At 47.0% G+C, this 17695-nt stretch overlaps 1 protein-coding gene across 1 annotated transcript in view; it reads left to right on the top strand.

Moving 5' to 3' along the window:
• Window positions 1-581: 581 nt before the first annotated feature.
• Window positions 582-17695, top strand: part of LOC147620440 (transcription factor SRM1-like) — a 39284-nt gene continuing 22170 nt past the window's right edge. The window contains exon 1 of the mRNA XM_086824662.1: window positions 582-1065. Within this exon, the coding sequence (XP_086680788.1) occupies window positions 662-1065 (404 nt within the window). The 5' untranslated portion in view covers window positions 582-661. The remainder of the gene's footprint in view (window positions 1066-17695) is intronic.

The following is a 17695-nucleotide window of genomic DNA, read 5'->3' on the forward strand; positions in this document are numbered from 1 at the left end:
GCAAAAAGAGAGGAGAATGACTTACTTGACAAGGTTGACTCTCACTCTCTCTAAAGATAATAATAGAGCTATAAAGGCCTAAAAAGCAAAAGTGCAACATCCTTCAATGTCCCTCTGAGAAAACCATGAAATTGTATTAAATGGAAAATCTAGGAGTAGGGTTTCAACATCAGCATAATTACCTTGATTTTTGAAGGTATTCATTGAAAATTAACTTAATGTGGCATCGATGAAGACCTTGGATGACCTATTGAATTAGCCATAAAATCATCAAAAACTCAACATTGCCATTTGCAAAGAACCTACATGACCATGGACGAGAACATGACGCGGTGCATGTGCATTCAAGATCACGTGTCGAGTACCCATAACAACATGCCACGTTGGAATGCTCTTACCATGAGGGAATATGACTTCAATTGGCCACTTTGTTGGGTGGCCAAGACCCGAAGTCCTTGATTTACTTGGCCAAAATGCGTTGGCCACTATGATACAGTGTGAACAGGCCAACTCTGAAGTTCAAGGGGCGATTCATATGGCCTTTGGATGTAGCTGTGTACGCGCATTTTCCTTTATTGTTGGTACTCAAGTGTATGCAGCTTTGTCTTCGTCTGTTGAGACACAGAGAGAGAGAGAGAGAGAGAGAGAGACAGAAAGGCCCATGGCCGCCCCATCTCCGGGCTCACCCTCGACAACAACGGCCGGATCAAGCCCTTCTTGGGATCGCCGCGAAAACAAGCTCTTCGAGACTGTGCTGGCCGCCCACGATTTGGGCGCCCCCGATTGCTGGGACCAAATTGCTGCCGCGGTGCTGCTGCCCGGGAGAGACGCAGCCTCCCTCCAACGCCACTTCCAAACCCTTTTGGAGGACATTCAATCCATCGACGCAGACCTCATACCGCTACCCGCTTACAGCAACCCTCCGGAAGAAGAAAATGAAGTCTTTGTGCGGCCTCCTTTGCCTCCGCCCAGCGAGAGTCTTCGGTCGAAGAAAGACGGCCGCTCAGGCAAGGCATTGGAAATAGAGCGGCGGAAAGGGATTCCCTGGACTGAAGAGGAGCACAAGTAAGAAATCTTTTCAACTTCTCTGTGTCTTTTTTTAAATTCTTGCATTAATTAACATTATCTATTGTTTTTTTTTCTTAGTTTTTTGTATTAAGCTATATATTTTTCATAACTCTCTCTCTCTCTCTCTCACACACACACACACACACACACACACACACACACATTTATACATTTTTTTGTGAAACAAATAGTTTATCTTATATTGGAGAACCCTCAAAATGAGAGGCTGTTTTTATAGTACATCTAAAAACAGTGGAAAAACACTTCGTAGTTTTGTTGATCAATCTACTGCAGCTCAAAACTATCATGCAATGATTGACGGAAGTAAATATACTTGTCGATTGGAGGTTGTGCAAACACCTCATAATTAAGATCGAGCCATATTGTCCATATAGTCCAATATCTCGTCCAGCCAAAGAAAAGAGTGTATTCCTGTAATCTGGAAGGATATCTTCCAAACATGCAATCCCACATGTCACTCTAGGGAATCTTATTCTCATATCCGAAGATAGACGATTCAAAAACTCCCTTGTGTCAATGCAAGCCCATAGCAAATGAAAAGTACTCTCCATTTGATGATGGCACTGCAAACAACTTGGAGCCGCAATTTTCTGCGTTGCCATACATTCTCCTACTAGGAGACTTCCTGAGAGGCATCTCCACAGAAAAACCTTTTGTTTTGAAGGCAATTTGCTTTGCCATATCTCTCCCAAATTACCTTTCCACAGCTTAAGGACTTATTCATATGCCACACATAATCCACATGTCTCTTTATCCATGGCTGTAAAAGCAATACTCTATATGCCCTTGTCGCTGTTAGTTCATAAAGAGGAAACTGTGTGATATAATGTCAAATCCCCACGGATCCGTGATCGATCTTGGTTCGAAACTCGAATCCTGCAAACAAACGAACAAACAACAAGCAAGGGGGTGCAGGCCTGACTCACCTCCCAACCATGACAGCCGTGGGCGAGCCCACAGTCTTGGCTGTCCCCACCGAGCCACGAGCTGAGCTAACTAGGATGACGTACCGACCAATCTCCTCCTCGCGACGTCCCATACCGCCACGAAGTTGCCCTCGCGGGCCTCGAGATTGCTGCCGGCCTCGGCTGCATAAAGCAGGTGCACGTCTGCACTAGATCCAGGCTCCAAGACCATAGAGCTCTCACAAACTCGCGAGACTCTCTATATCCAATAACTAACCTTGGCCACCCTTTTATAGGCTCTTGGCCGGTCATCGGGCGTCCACACTTGGCCGCCCGCCCGTCCATACTTGGGTGCCGGCCCGTTAGTATATCCCTAACTCAGTTCGTCAATCAGCTTGCCTAGTTCCAAGCTTCCCCAAGCCTCGAAACTAGTCTTGCATGCGTATAGCACACGGTAGATACCCACTGTGCACATGACATACTCCCCTTCCTCTAAGAGCTCACTTCTGAGCTCACTAAAAAGCCAGGGTAATCTCTCTGAAGAGAAGTCAATGTCTCCCATGTAGCGTCCTCCTCAACACGATCCTTCCACTTGATCTTGTATTCCGTGATAAGCGTATGACGCAATCTTCGTTCACGAAAGCCAAGAATCTTTTCAGGTTCGTGCGGAATAAATGTCATGTCCTGGACATCTATGATTTCTTGAGGAGTAACTAACTGATCTGCTCCACCCAGTACTTCCTTAAGTCTACTGACATGAAATACAGGATGAACTTTCACATGAGAAGGCAAATCCAATTCATATGCAACTGAACCAATCCGTCGTGAAACACGAAATGGTCCACAGTATCTAGGGGATAATTTCGGAGATCTACCTGTCCGTAAAGTCTCGGAATCTTTCGGAACTCGCAAATACACCATCGTTCCTTCAGAGAACTCTCTGGGTGAACGATGTCTATTAGAATAAAACCTATCGCGGTCTTGAGCACTTCTAATAGATTCCTTCGCAACTTGTAACATTTCCTGCATATCTTGCAAAAAATTACGTGCTGCATCATGCTGAAGTCCTGAGAATCCTACTGTAACAGGTGATCTTGGTTGAAAACCGTACATAAGCATGAAAGGACTAAACCCTGTACTCGTATGCTTAGTACTGTTATATGCAAATTCTAACATAGGAAGATAATCCTCCCATGAACTTTGTCTTTTGGATACATATGCTCGAAGCATATCCTCCAAAATCTGATTCACTCTTTCAGTCTGGCCATTAGATTGAGGATGATCAGAGGAACTCAAATTTAAAGTTGTTTCCAACTTCTCAAAAACAAGTTTCCAAAAATCACTCGTAAACTTAGAGTCCCTGTCACTGACTATGTCCTGCGGTAACCCGTACAGTCTAAACAATTGCTCGATAAACTGCCGAGCTAATTGCGTAGCTGTAATAGTCTTCCGGGTCGGTAAAAATCTAGCCATCTTTGTCAAGCGATCTACCACAACCCAAATAGAATCGTGGCCTTGATGTGTTCTTGGCAATCCGGTAATAAAATCCATGGAAATACTTTTCCACTTATTACCTGGGATTTGCAAAGGATGCAACAACCCAGCCTGTCTAAAGCGTTCAGCTTTATTTGCTTGACAAATCTGACACTTGAGAATATAATCTTCTACATACCCTTTTATCTTCGGCCAATAAAAAGTGTGTTTCGCTAATGATAGTGTCCTGTGTATGAAACCGATCCCGTCAAGTGGGAAAGACTCCGTTGGACACCCACACGCTTAATAGCACAACTTTAAAACCACAAATTTGAAATGGACAACTTTAAAACAACTTGAATTTAAATGAAATGAAATGGAAAGATGGACACCAGCACTGGGGCCGGAACGGGCCGACCCCCCCCTCAATATATGATATATTTATTGGGAGTATTTAATGAATACAATGCTCCATGGGTTCCAAGAACCAGATAATGTCCATGTACATATGAAAACAGTACCAAACAAGTAGGCTCGGATTTCGATGAAGAAAACTCGAAGCAGAACGACCACTAGTGTGGTCCAATCTCTACGGTCCTGTGCTTTCACTGGACTCCGCGGAGAGCGCCTCACTGGTGTTCCGAGACCACGCACAAACAGGCGCTCTCGTACTAACGCCTGGCTCTCCCGATCTCAGCACCTTTGGACCGAGGTTCGCCAATACAGCTTGGACAACCCGGCACCGAACGGGTGTGGCCGTAGAAGGATGAATCCCTTCTCAGATTTAAACATAAAATGCTTTACTCAAATCTGAAAATCACTTACTTGTAGTTGGTTGATAGAAAACCCATACTCGTAGTATGATGAAATCACCCAGGTGATGCGAAGTCTCCTTGTAAAACACCAGTGGAGAGGATGTACCACCATTTTCAAGGTAGAAAAACCAAGAGATAGCTGTAGGAAGCCGCCTGCTGGAGCACAGCCTGATGGTGATGGATACACAGCCGCCTGGGGAAGCAATTTGGAAGTCGCCTCAGTGTGTAGTCCAATAACGCTTGGCTGCAGTGCACAGCCGTCTGGCTGTAGCCTGAAGAGGAGATGGCCTGGAGGAGCAGCCGGCTGGAGCAGAGCTGAGGCGTAGCCTTCAGGTGGTGGCAGCCGCCTCTATGTAGGCAGAGCAGCCTGCTGGAAAACAGGCGCAGCCACCAGTATGGAGGAAAAAGCAGCCGCTGTGCTGGGGAGGCAGCCGCCTGTTGGAGGAAACAGTCACCTGCAGGAGGGGTAGGAACATGCGCCTGGTTATTCAGAGAGACAGCCAGCAGCCTGAGATGCAGTCGCCAGCAGTAGAGGTAAAAGCATGCGCCTGGTTGCTGTAGGAGCAGAAGCGTAGGTGACGATTTCTTGGTCTTCACGTGGAAGGAGAATCGGGTGATGAACAAACGCCAGATAGAAGCGATGGCCTTATGCTTGAAGAAGGGAGTCTCTTTTAATAAAATTAAAGTGAAGATACAACTAGAGATTTCCCACGCATGCATGAAGGGGGACTAGTGGGGGTAGGTGACCATGCCCACCCCCACACTCACTTAAAAGTGGGGCTCCCCACCTTGGCCCCAAAGTGGGTGCCCACTTTTAAATAAGTGTGAACACCTAACCTTATAAAATAAAGGGTTAGAATAAAAAAACATTAAAACAACATGTGTAACATACTTACCACCTGTTCACATGCACTAAAACTCGTCAGAATACAGGGCAGACTTCACGACTCACTGGCAGGCGTCCCCGCTCAGTAAGTAACACGTCAAGCAGGCAAACACACAAATACATATCATGCGAAAACAGTTTCAAGCATGCAAATCATGTGTGCATGTGCAAATAGTAACATGGACATATCTCCCGTTCATGGAACAAGTACAAAATATCTGTCGGCACAAAACTGGCACGACATAAATGTTAGAAGTCATCTCCTGTCTAGATTTATACACCAGGGCCTTTGTTGTGGGTGTGCCCGCCCTTATGAGGTGTTTTCCCATTTTTCCCCACTCTCCGTATTTTTCCCCTATTTTTTCCCATTTTTCTGAGGCTTGGGAGGGCTGCCAGAGGGTGCCAAGAGCAGTACAGTGCTGGCCGACTGGATGTTTATCAGTCGTGGGCACTCTTGCTGCTGGCCGACTGGTTTTGATCAGGTTTTGGCACCAGATAGCTGGCCGACTGCATTTATGCAGTCGTGGACTTCTTTTATCAGTCGTGGGCTTCTCTTATGCTGGCCGACTGCCCTCTAGGGGAGTATATATAGGTCCTCAGCCCCCATACCTCATTTGTATCATTCCCCGGGATCTTCTTGTGTATATAGAGCAGAGTTACACGCCTACATCTGTCTCTCTCTTGTGCTGTTTTTCTGCCTGCGTTTTTTGCTCGTGTGTTCCCAGATTTGGTCATCATCTCCGCTGCATATTCTGACATGGTATCAGAGCCCTAGGCTCTAGATAGTTCTTGGGATTTGTGTGAGCAAGAGGGGGACTGTTTTGTGGCTGATTGGTGGACTGTTTTGGGCTGATCGGGAAGAGGAGAAGCAAGAGGAAGGCGGGCTGATTTGCTGGACAGCCACTTGCAGGTATCAGTTCTTCTTTGTTCCCACCCACCCACCCTTTTCAGAGTACATCCCCACGATGGCAGATCTGTATGAGATGGCCGAGAGACATGTGAAGATCCCGACACTCCCCACGTTCCCGGTGGACCGTCAGTTGGACGGGAGCAACTACGGCATATGGAAGGTGATGATGGAATCCGTTCTGGAGTCCTACGATCTCGCCGATTTCGTCGTTGTTGGTGTTCCACGGCCGGAAGTAGAGGAAGGGGAGTTACCGTCGATCCGGAAGGACCGGGAGGCCCAGACACAGATGTGGGATCGTGTCAACGCCAGGGTCCGTTCGTTTATTTTCCTCAACTGCACACCGCAAGTAATCAATCATGTAAAGCATATGACGCTGGCCAGAGGTATATGGCAGCATTTGGCCTCACTTTACAACAGGGTATCGCCCATGAAGAGGATTTCCTTGGAAGTACAGATGCGGGTTATGAGCCCTGCAAAGTCGGCGACGATGCGGGAGCATATTAACAAGCTGCAGGCTCTTCAGCAGGAAGTTCTCCAGGCTGGGAAGGAGATATCGTCAGAGGACATGGCCATAACGTTGCTGTCACATTTGCCCTCTTCGTACTCAGCATTCTACTCGTCGTTGATTACCAGTGGCAGGCTCAGCACCATCACGTGGGAGGAGCTTGTGCCCATGGTCCTGGACCAGGAGGAACGATTCACGAACCCTCCTCAGGGTGGAGGTTCGGAGGCCTTTACTGGCCAACGGTCGAAAGGCCGTAACACGGGCAAGGGGAAGGCTTCGTCGGAGAAGTCTTCTGAGAAGATGTCCGTTAGTGACCGCGAGAAACTGAAGGCAGAGAGGACCTGTAATGATTGTGGCAAGAAAGGCCACTACTGGAGGCAGTGTCCCAAGCGGAAGACCGAGAAGGGTGAAGACTCCTCAGCAGCAATCATGAAGACTCCGGCTTTTGTGCACCTGGAGGTGATGGACACCGATGTTCCATTTTCTTCAGCCAGGGAGGAGATTGGAGGACTCTCCTGTCAGATTGGTGCATGCGGAAGCCACACTCATACACACGTAGAGAGAGAAGTTGGCGCAGAGAGAAAGAGAGCGAGAGAGAGAAAAGTTGACGAACAACGCTTGACCTTGATTAGCAATGAATAGATTGATTAATACAATGGGTGGGCATGGGTATATATACCCTCACAAGTGAAAATGGCCGACTACCACCCCACTTTGAGATACGACTTTTAACACCCTCTCTGTAGCTCATAGTGGACATAGATGAAGAAACCAAGTTGATGTAGATGCAACCATGGACACCTCAGTACCGGCCGGATACCGAATACACCTCGGAAAATGCACCAAAAAACCTGTCTCCTCAAAGAATGCCATCTTGAGCTTCAGCTGCCACATAGAATAATGAATTGCAGACAACTCCACATTCATGATCCCCCATTCGTTGAACTGAGAACACACACGTCCAAAAGATCTCCTGAACATTGAACTATCGACACATGACGTCCAAAATTCTCTGACAATGAACTAGGAACTCATCCCGTCCATAATGTTACCACAATGAACTGCGAACACATCACGTCCATAGATTTGTCAAGCTGTTCCATGCCAGATGCATGTGCCTTGAACTCCGACACACGGGTCCAAATCACCAAAAACGGGAGCACAGACTGCCCCTCTCTGCCACTCACATGCCTCTCTCTGGCTGAAGCACGTGGTAGCATCCATCCACCAAGCTAGAATGCTGGAGTATGTGCCAGTGAAGTCCTCGCCACACCGGCAGACGCCGTAGCATCCCTCTTAGAATCACTGTCACTGTCATCCTCGTCAGCTTTGCCTTTGCCTTTGTCATTTGTCGAGCCTTGAGCTTTAGCTTTGGATTTGCAATCCCGAGCCAAATGCCCTCGCTTTCCGCACTTATAACAACGGCTCCTGGACTTCTTATTAGATTCCGATGCAGCATGTGCCGATTCTACATCCTTCGGAACCCGAATCTTGCCTTGGGAAATGAGCACAGCTTCCTCCTCAATGAGAAAAGAGCTGAGATCATCAAATTCCAGCTTTTCCTTCGTGACTTGTAAGCGTAATGCCCTCGAGACCATCTCGTACTCCTCAGGCAACTTCGTAAGAACCAAGGCAGCTAACTGGGTACTAGTTAATGCACTATTCATAGCCGATAACTGATCATGGATAACCTTTGCCTTCATTAGAAGTGACTGCATAGAGGTCCCGGTTTCAAACTTGATGGAAAACAACTGGCCGAGAAGGGTTACTGCTCGCATTGTTGAGTCTCGATCAAACATTCCTGCAGGCTTTGACCACATTTCCTTGGCAGTCTTTAAAGTCTGAATGGCAGGGGAAATTTCCTTGGTGAGAGATTCTGCAATCGCCGACATCGCCTTCGCATTGTGAGCATCCCAATCCACAAGAGATTTGAGAAACTCCTCCTCCTGAAGACGTGTGAACCGATTGCTATCCCTTCGGGGACGTTCCTCCGAGCCATCAACAATGTCCCATAAGCCTTTTCTGCTAAACCATAGCCTCATGATCAAATTCCAATGCGCATAGTTGTCGCCATTCAGTTTGTCGTCCTTGCTTGAACACGGGAGACCCATCTCATAAACTCCGTCCAAGATCTCAGTCGAACCAAACCTCCTCTCCGTAGCCGACACACTTCTCGTTCCTCCTCTTGTAACAGTCAAAATTTTAACGCTACACTTGATCGCTTGCTCCTACAAATTCCCTTTGTGCCTTGTTAAATAGAAGTGTGCCAGGCTGCAAGGCCGCATTGGACCAGCAGAGGCATGACAATGATCAGCTGCACTTGTAGTGGGGGATTAGTGAGACACGTAGTGCTCCTCGCCCCTCGCCACATATGCTCGCACGGCCGCTTTGCTCCTCACAGTGCTGCCCCAGCCCCTCCTCGCCTTGTCTGCAGCAAAGCCGAAGCACAGCACACACGAGCGGCTGTCTCGCCTCGTTGCTCCACTTGGTGCAGTCGGGGTCCGCGCCAAGGCTGGTGGCGTTAGTCCAGCTGGTGGGCGTCAAAAAGGTAAAGCCGCAGGCGCTCGGGGGTCGGCAACAAACGGACTGGATGGAGGACAGATCGGCACCATAGAAATCTTTCAACTACGGCCACGCGACACCAGTCGTGCTTCACGTTCTGCAGCACCCCGGCCTTGCAAGAGTCGCAATCGTAGCAGACAAGCCAACGCAACTCTTGTTCTCAACTGCTCCTACCTGCGCTTGAGGATCATTGAGCCAGAAGCTCTGATACCATGTCAGATTGGTGCATGCGGAAGCCACACTCATACACACGTAGAGAGAGAAGTTGGCGCAGAGAGAAAGAGAGCGAGAGAGAGAAAAGTTGACGAACAACGCTTGACCTTGATTAGCAATGAATAGATTGATTAATACAATGGGTGGGCATGGGTATATATACCCTCACAAGTGAAAATGGCCGACTACCACCCCACTTTGAGATACGACTTTTAACATCTCCGCAACGGATACTCGGGAGTGGATTCTCGATAGTGGTGCTTCCAGGCACATGACTCCTTCCCGTTCTGGTTTACAGGATCTCTGCAGGCTTTCTGGTCATATTTTTACTGGGGATATGTCCACTATCCCAGTTCACAATGAGGGCAGGATGGAGATAATTCCCGATGGCAGAGGGGGGAAGCATTCCTCCCAGGTGTTGTATGTTCCGGCACTTGGTTTTCATCTGTTGTCAGTGCATCAGGTTTGCAAGACTGGCGTACGGGTGGAGTTTGATGAGCATTTTGTTGCTCTCCGGGACAAAGCAACAGGCCAAGTGGTTTGGGAAGGTGGAGTGGAGAATGGAGTCTACAGGCTTTCAGCACTCTCTCTCCCAGGTCCTCAAGATTGTGATGAGTGGCAGTGTGGTAATAGCTACTCAGGTGTGGATACGCTGCAGGTGCGGGCTTTCCGGGACCAGATGGTGGATAGCTTGCCGGTAGATGGCAGCAGTTGGCAGGAACTTTCCAGTACTGAGGTTGGTAGTTCTTGTGTTCGTGAGTCAGAGGAAGCTGAACAGGTCACTTATGCTCTGATGTCTCATAGTGTTCGGGACATAGAACTTCCAGTAGTTGAGGATGTTCTTTCCACGGGGACCTTTCGGAAAGCCAGGCAGGTGACAGGTGATTACTTGCAGAAGGAGGTGGTTTCTCCAGGCTTTGTGGTTCCGGATTCAGAGGGGGTGGTTGACAGGTTTCAGAAGGCCTTGCGTGGTCTTCAGAAGGTTTCCAGGACTTGTTTGTGCACCGTAACAGGTGTTGATCCTTGTGAGCAGTGTGATGTCTCTGTGACTCAGAAGCTGGATGGTTCATTGATCTGGTTGATGGACACCGGATTGGACGGGAGCTTCCTGATGAGGCAGTTGAGCTCTTGGTTGCAGATGTCTCCTCGGGAGGCAGGATTGCGTTTCCTGTGGTTTCTGCGACATGCGAAGGATCATGGACTCTTGTACACAGGAGGGGGATTGTTGGATGGAGTTCGACTCCGCGGTTGGAGTGACTCGGTTTGGGGAGGAGATCCGGACACGAGGAGATCTACTTATGGCCCAGGAGCAGTTTTACGGAGCAGGAGGAGGTTGCATGGCAGGTTTGGGCTTCCACTGGAGGAACCCATGGTCATCCAGAGGCACTTTGTTCGTGAACAGATTGTTGCTGATGACATCTTGCTGGAGTTCTGTTCGACGGAGGACAGTACGGTGGACCTCTTCACGAAGTCGCTCTCAGGATTTGCTCAGGCGGCACCCCAGCTCCCAGTGGTTGGTCACACAGCCAGGAGCTGAGAGGGGGTGTTAGAAGTCATCTCCTGTCTAGATTTATACACCAGGGCCTTTGTTGTGGGTGTGCCCGCCCTTATGAGGTGTTTTCCCATTTTTCCCCACTCTCCGTATTTTTCCCCTATTTTTTCCCATTTTTCTGAGGCTTGGGAGGGCTGCCAGAGGGTGCCAAGAGCAGTACAGTGCTGGCCGACTGGATGTTTATCAGTCGTGGGCACTCTTGCTGCTGGCCGACTGGTTTTGATCAGGTTTTGGCACCAGATAGCTGGCCGACTGCATTTATGCAGTCGTGGACTTCTTTTATCAGTCGTGGGCTTCTCTTATGCTGGCCGACTGCCCTCTAGGGGAGTATATATAGGTCCTCAGCCCCCATACCTCATTGGTATCATTCCCCGGGATCTTCTTGTGTATATAGAGCAGAGTTACACGCCTACATCTGTCTCTCTCTTGTGCTGTTTTTCTGCCTGCGTTTTTTGCTCTTGTGTTCCCAGATTTGGTCATCATCTCCGCTGCATATTCTGACAATAAAAACATAAAAACCTGGTCTTCCTATGGAGTGACAGTCCCATAGGTAAGACGCAGTTCCAGGCACGAGTTTCCCTATGGTGTGACAGTCCCATAGGTAAAACACGGCACGAATACTGGCTCTTCCATGGCGTGACAGTCCCATGGATCGAACACAGTCCAGGTCATACACGGGTGGCACTGGTCTGGCTCCCGTCCATACGACACCATCCTGCTAACACACGGGTGGCACCAGTCTGGCTCCCGTCCATGTCAGCAAAATACTGGCCTCTTCACATGAGACACCGGCCTGGCCTCAAGTGAACGAGACGCAAAAACTAGGAATGGACCAAATGGTCGGCCAATTGGTGACAGTGTACCCCAGGGTGTCCAGCAGAAGGGGCGTCGTGACACTCCTTAAGAATCTTGGACCTAATGTCCGGGATCTGTGGTACACAAATTTTGTCATTACGGAACAGTAAACCATTCCGAATCATCCACTGACCTCCTGCAGCCTGAATGGTAGACTGCGCAGTCACCGAGTCTTGGTCAATCAATGGGCTCCCGTCCTGGATCTTCTGCCAAAATGGACCAAAATAACTATCAGTCCTGCAAAGCCCTCTTAATGACTGAAATAAGTCAGTAGAAATCTCGGTAAACGACAAAGTATTCACCTCTCTAATCCGACTAAGCGGATCTGCAATATTATTCATGGACCCTTTCCGATAACGGATCTCAAAATCAAAATCTTGCATTAACTCTGCCCAACGAGCTTTCCTGCCTCTCAAATCATCCGCATCACACACATACTTGATTGACTGATGATCAGTCAATACCACAAACTTGGAGCCATATAAATAATGTCTCCAAACCTTGAGAGCATGAATCACAGCATAAAGCTCCTTCTCAAGGGTTGGCCAACGAGATTGAGTGTCGTCTAGCTTTTTACTTTCAAAAGCAACCGGTCTACCATCTTGAAATAAAGCAGCCCCGATAGCATAGTCACTGGCATCAGTTTCAAGAACATAAGGCCGACTAGGATCAGGCAATGCTAAGATAGGTGCTTCCTTGACTTTATCTTTCAAAAGTCTGAAGGCCATATCCAAATCGTTATTCCAAGTGATAGGCTGATTGGACTTACGTCCACGACCTTTCAATAAGTCGGTCATCGGTAGTGTGAGCTGAGAGTACTCCCGTACAGATTTCCGAAGAAAGACAACAAAACTGAGAAAAGAACGAAGTTGTTTCACTGTTCGCGGTATAGGCCAGTCCAAAACCTTCTGAACTCGGTCATAGTCAATGCTCAATCCATCTCTAGTGATCTTGTGTCCCAAGTAAATGATGTCGGTCATAAAGAACTCACATTTACTCAATTTAGCATATAGTCGATTCTGTCTTAAAATAGATAAGACAATCGTGAGGTGTCTGACATGATCCTCAATTGTACGGCTATATATCAAAATATCATCCAGGAACACCACCACAAATTTCCCCAAATGTTCACGAAAAAGATCGTTCATCATTTGCTGGAAAGTGGCTGGAGCATTGGTTAACCCAAAAGGTAATACGAGAAACTCGTAATGGCCATACCTAGTCCGAAAGGCGGTTCTTTCGACATGCCTTTCATGAATACGTATCTGGTGATAGCCAGTACGTAAATCTATCTTCGTGAAATATTTCGCTCTTGCTAACCGGTCAATTAGGTCATCTGATCTAGGGAGAGGATAACGGTTCTTAATAGTCAGCTTGTTCAATCTTTTGTAATCTATACACATTTTCTAAGTATTGTCCTTCTTTCTCCTAAGCAACACAGGTGCACCCCAAGGTGATTTACTTGGACGGATCTGGCCCATCCTCAAATAATCTTCGAGTTGTTTAGCCAACTCATCTTCCTCAGCTTGGCTCATCCTATAAGGTGGAATACTCACAGGATGAGCACCAGGGATCAAGTCAATATGATGATCTACTGCCCGTTCAGGTGGTAAACCTGATGGCAATTCCTTAGGAAATACATCTTGAAACGAATCAAGTATCTTCTGTAATTCTTTGCTTTCAAACACACTTAATTCATTCACATCCAACGAAGGAATGAGAAAAGAAGAAAGTGGAATCAAGACACAATGGAAAGCGGTGTACAAAGAAGAATTCATTATATTTCCAAAATCAATTGTATTTACAAGAGGTCCCTGAGAGGGATGAATACAATCACTTAAAATACTATACTTGGTGTCCCTATGCTGAAAAGAAAAAATATGACTAGACCAATCTATCTGGACATCAAGAGTCTTAAACCACTCAATCCCTAATAACAAGTCTACATTTTCCAGATGCATAACATAGCATTCCAGAGTATCTTTGTAGTCCTGAATCTAGATTGGAAGCATCTCCACCTTGCGATCCCAAACTTGTCTGCCCGCAGGTAGACGTACCTCATAGGTATGGTCGCTGAGTGTCGTATCAAGACTCAATTTCTGCACAAGTTTGTAGTTAACAAAGTTATGCGAACTGCCAGGGTCTAAAAGAATGTGAATTTTATGGCCATTCACTTCTCCATAAACTCGGAGAAGATCATGCATGCCAAATACCTTAGAATTGAACAGACAATCAGAACAAGTACTAGGGCGAGAAAGTACAGTAATTGACGTACCTGTCAAAGACAACTGGTTAGCTGCCTTTGGCTTGGGTCCTGCGTTTGACTTGGTACCCTTTTTCTTCGGGCACTCATTACGCATGTGTCCTTTTTCTTCGCAGATAAAACAACGTCCTTCCTTCTTAAGCTTCAAAGCCCGAAGGAGTCGTTTCTTCTTCGCTGGTGTCGAACTTGTATTCTTCGAAGGTTGGTCCGAAGACTTGCCTTCAGTCGTGTTAGCCATAGGTGCGGAGAACTTTCTTTTATGCTTGTTCCCTTGCTCGGTAACGGGTTTCGACTTGGAAGAGACCATCGTATCATCATAGATACGAGCTGAATGAATGGCCTCGTCAAAGTTTTACATTTGTTATTTTTAACCTGTAATCGGTACGAGTCGGGTAAACCAGCTACGAAAAACCCCAAAAGAGTAGTGGGATCCATCTTTGTAGCTTTCATCTGCAAGTCACGGAACTTCTGGAGGTAGACCTCATAAGTGAGGTGCTGCGAGGTCATGGTCAAAGTTGAAAACCGGGCAACAATATCATAATCATCCTCTTTCTTGAGGAATTCTTTCTTGAAGATATCTTCGAATTGTGCCCAAGTCGTTGGCTTTGGGTTCAGTTCCTTCCACCAAAGCAAAGCTTTGCCGGCGGACAGGAAACCTGCTGCTAACTGTATCTTCTTTCCATCATCATATGGATGAAACTGAAAGTGAACTTGCCACTTGTGTAGCCAAGTGTCCACGATCTCCTTGGTTCTCTGCTTTTGCTCGCCCCTGAACAGTTCCGGAGTAATATTGGGGCCTAAAGCAGAAGCCAAGGTATCCATTCCCGAGAAAGTAGAGAGGGTAGTGGTCAATAGAGCGATGGAGTTCTGCAAAGCCTGCATCTGGGCTACGATTTGTGCCTGACGTTCCGTCGAAGAAGCTTCGAGAGCTACTTTGAACTCTTGGGAATCTGATTTTGACACAAACTTGTCAAAAAGATCGGCATCAGTGCCTTCCGTAGCTGGCAAGCCTTCACGTTCCACGAGGGGCTCCAACTCTGATTCTTGGGTCGACATCGTGAAGAGGGTACGTGGAGAGAAAATTTGGTCTTTGCACAACAAAAGTGCGTGCGAACTTGAGAGCTTGAGAGCTTGAAAACTTGAGAACTTGAGAACTCGAGAACTTGAGAGATGTGTGGCAAGAAGCCCACTAGAGGGGTTTATAAAGGTTTCCCAAAAGCCAAAAAAAATCTCGAAAAGCTAGGCTTAGCTTTTGCTTTAGCTTTTGTGTTTTTTTTTGGTGAATAAATAAATAAATAAATAAATATATATATATATATTTTAATATATATATATATATATGGATATATATATGGATATATATATTCTAAAGTCTTAAAAAAAATAAAAACCTTGGAAACCTTAAAGAGGAGAGAACTTTTAAACTTAAAAAAAAAAAAAACTAAAAAAAACCGAAAGCTAAAAAAAAACGTAGCTTTTCTTGTTTTTTTTTTTCCCTCAACCTCCTGGATTAGCCTAACGATGAGCTGCCGGCGCATGCTTTTCTGTCGGCTGATGCTGACGTCTAGCTGATGGGCTGCCGGTGCCTTCACGGCAGGATGCGCCTACGCCAGCCGCTACCTGCACTGGGCCGCCTACGGCCGCCTGCCTGGTTGGAACTCTTGCGTAGACCTGGGCTGGCCTGGGTTGGTTGCGCAGGCCTGGCCTGGGCACTGCCTGGCTGGCTGCGCTGCCTGGCTGGAGCGCCTGCGAAGGCCTGGGCCTGGGCGCCGGCCCGCCTGGCCTAGGCGCCTACATGGGCCTAGCCGCCTGGCCACGTAGGCCTATGCGCCCGCCTGCATACGCACCTGCTCGCCTGCCACGTCAACAGAACTCGCCAGCAAACCCACTCGCCAACGATTAAGTGATCCAGCAGTTCTCTTGCTCTCTCTCTCTCGTTCAATCAACGAAAAGCAAACTTGCTTTTTCGTTTTTCAGTTTCTCTCACTGCAGGTTATGCGACTGCACACAAGGCCTCTTCTAAAACATTCAACCCTACCAAAACTACCATCTCCCATCAACATGGGGTTCTTTGATGAAGAAAAAACACATACAAAATCTGAAAACTGCAGTATGCACAGAAAAAACAGCAAGCTTTTTTAACACATACCGAACTTCGACCTCTTCTTCTCTACCTACCGACTCGCTCGTTCACGAGGTATGCTCTGATACCACTGTCAAATCCCCACGGATCCCCTCGTGATCAATCTTGGTTCGAAACTCGAATCCTGCAAACAAACGAACAAACAACAAGCAAGGGGGTGCAGGCTTGACTCACCTCCCAACCATGACAGCCGTGGGCGAGCCCACAGTTCCCCACCGAGCCACGAGTTGAGCTAACTAGGATGACGTACCGACCAATCTCCTCCTCGCGACGTCCCATACCGCCACGAAGCTGCCCTCGGGGGCCTCGAGATTGCTGCCGGCCTCGGCTGCATAAAGCAGGTGCACGTCTGCACTAGATCCAGGCTCCAAGACCATAGAGCTCTCACAAACTCGCGAGACTCTCTATATCCAATAACTAACCTTGGCCACTGTAATAAAGTAGGAACTTTATTCAATAGGGTTAATAATGGGACAAGTCCATGTATAAAAGAGGGGACTTGGACCATGGTTGTAACTTTTGATGATCATTTTTAGAAATGGAAACTTATGTTTCTTGGAGCTCATGGCTTCTCTCTTGGCTTGTGGAAGGCTATTTCCATTCTCTTGGTGAGAGACTAAACACACTTAGGCATCATGTTTACATGGTGATTACTCATATTTTTCATGCATTACATCCCTTTATTCCAATTGGTATCAGAGCTCTTGATTTTGATCATGGGCATGCATGGGTTGTTGGGAAAATTTGCTTGAAAATTTGAGTTTCTTTCATTTTTTTTCTCATTTTCTTGTAATCCTTGAGTGATTCTTGACAAATCTTCTCTAATCTTGCTTAATCTCATGGAGATGGTGAGCATTTCATGGAAATTGCTTGAATTTTGAGTGATTTTGGCCAATTTTGCCATTTTTGGACCAAATTTTGGGCCTCTGGACCAAGAATTTGGGGCAGTCGGGCCAAAACTTAGGGCAAGTGACTAATTGCAATTAACTTTTTTGCTAATCACGTTTAGTAATCATCTTCTTCTTCCTCAAGCTTTCCATAGCCATGGGATGCTCTTCCTTTACCCGTTTTGATGCCAAACCTTAGGGTTTTTGTAGAGCTTCTTGAGATCTTTCATTTGAGCCTCTTTCTTGCAAATTTTTTCTCAAGATTTGGGAGCTTGTGAACCTTTCTCCATGGCTGATTTTGAGCTTTCATTGCCAAGTTCTACTCAACATAGATGGCTGCAAGCATCATATTATGGTGATTTCTTCTCTCAATGAGCATGGAGACTAGCAATGGGGCTGAATTTTCACTTCCACGTTGAATTTTGGGGCTGATTTTCGTTGATTTTCATCGTCTCTTCCATGCCTCCTCCAAGCTATGAAGCTTAGCCACAAGCTTCATGAAGGATTGCTAAGTGTTTTAGCCCTTTTTGGTGAGATTTTGGGGAGCATTTCATGGCCAATGGAGAGGGAGAAATGGTGTTCTTTGGCTGCAAATCAGGGAGCAAAAAGAGGCTACGTTTTTCTTCAACAAGAGGCT

This window comes from Cibotium barometz, chromosome 31 (assembly GCF_041138505.1).
Source record: "Cibotium barometz isolate CiBa-2024 chromosome 31, ASM4113850v1, whole genome shotgun sequence".
Classification (NCBI taxonomy): Eukaryota; Viridiplantae; Streptophyta; class Polypodiopsida; order Cyatheales; family Cibotiaceae; genus Cibotium; species Cibotium barometz.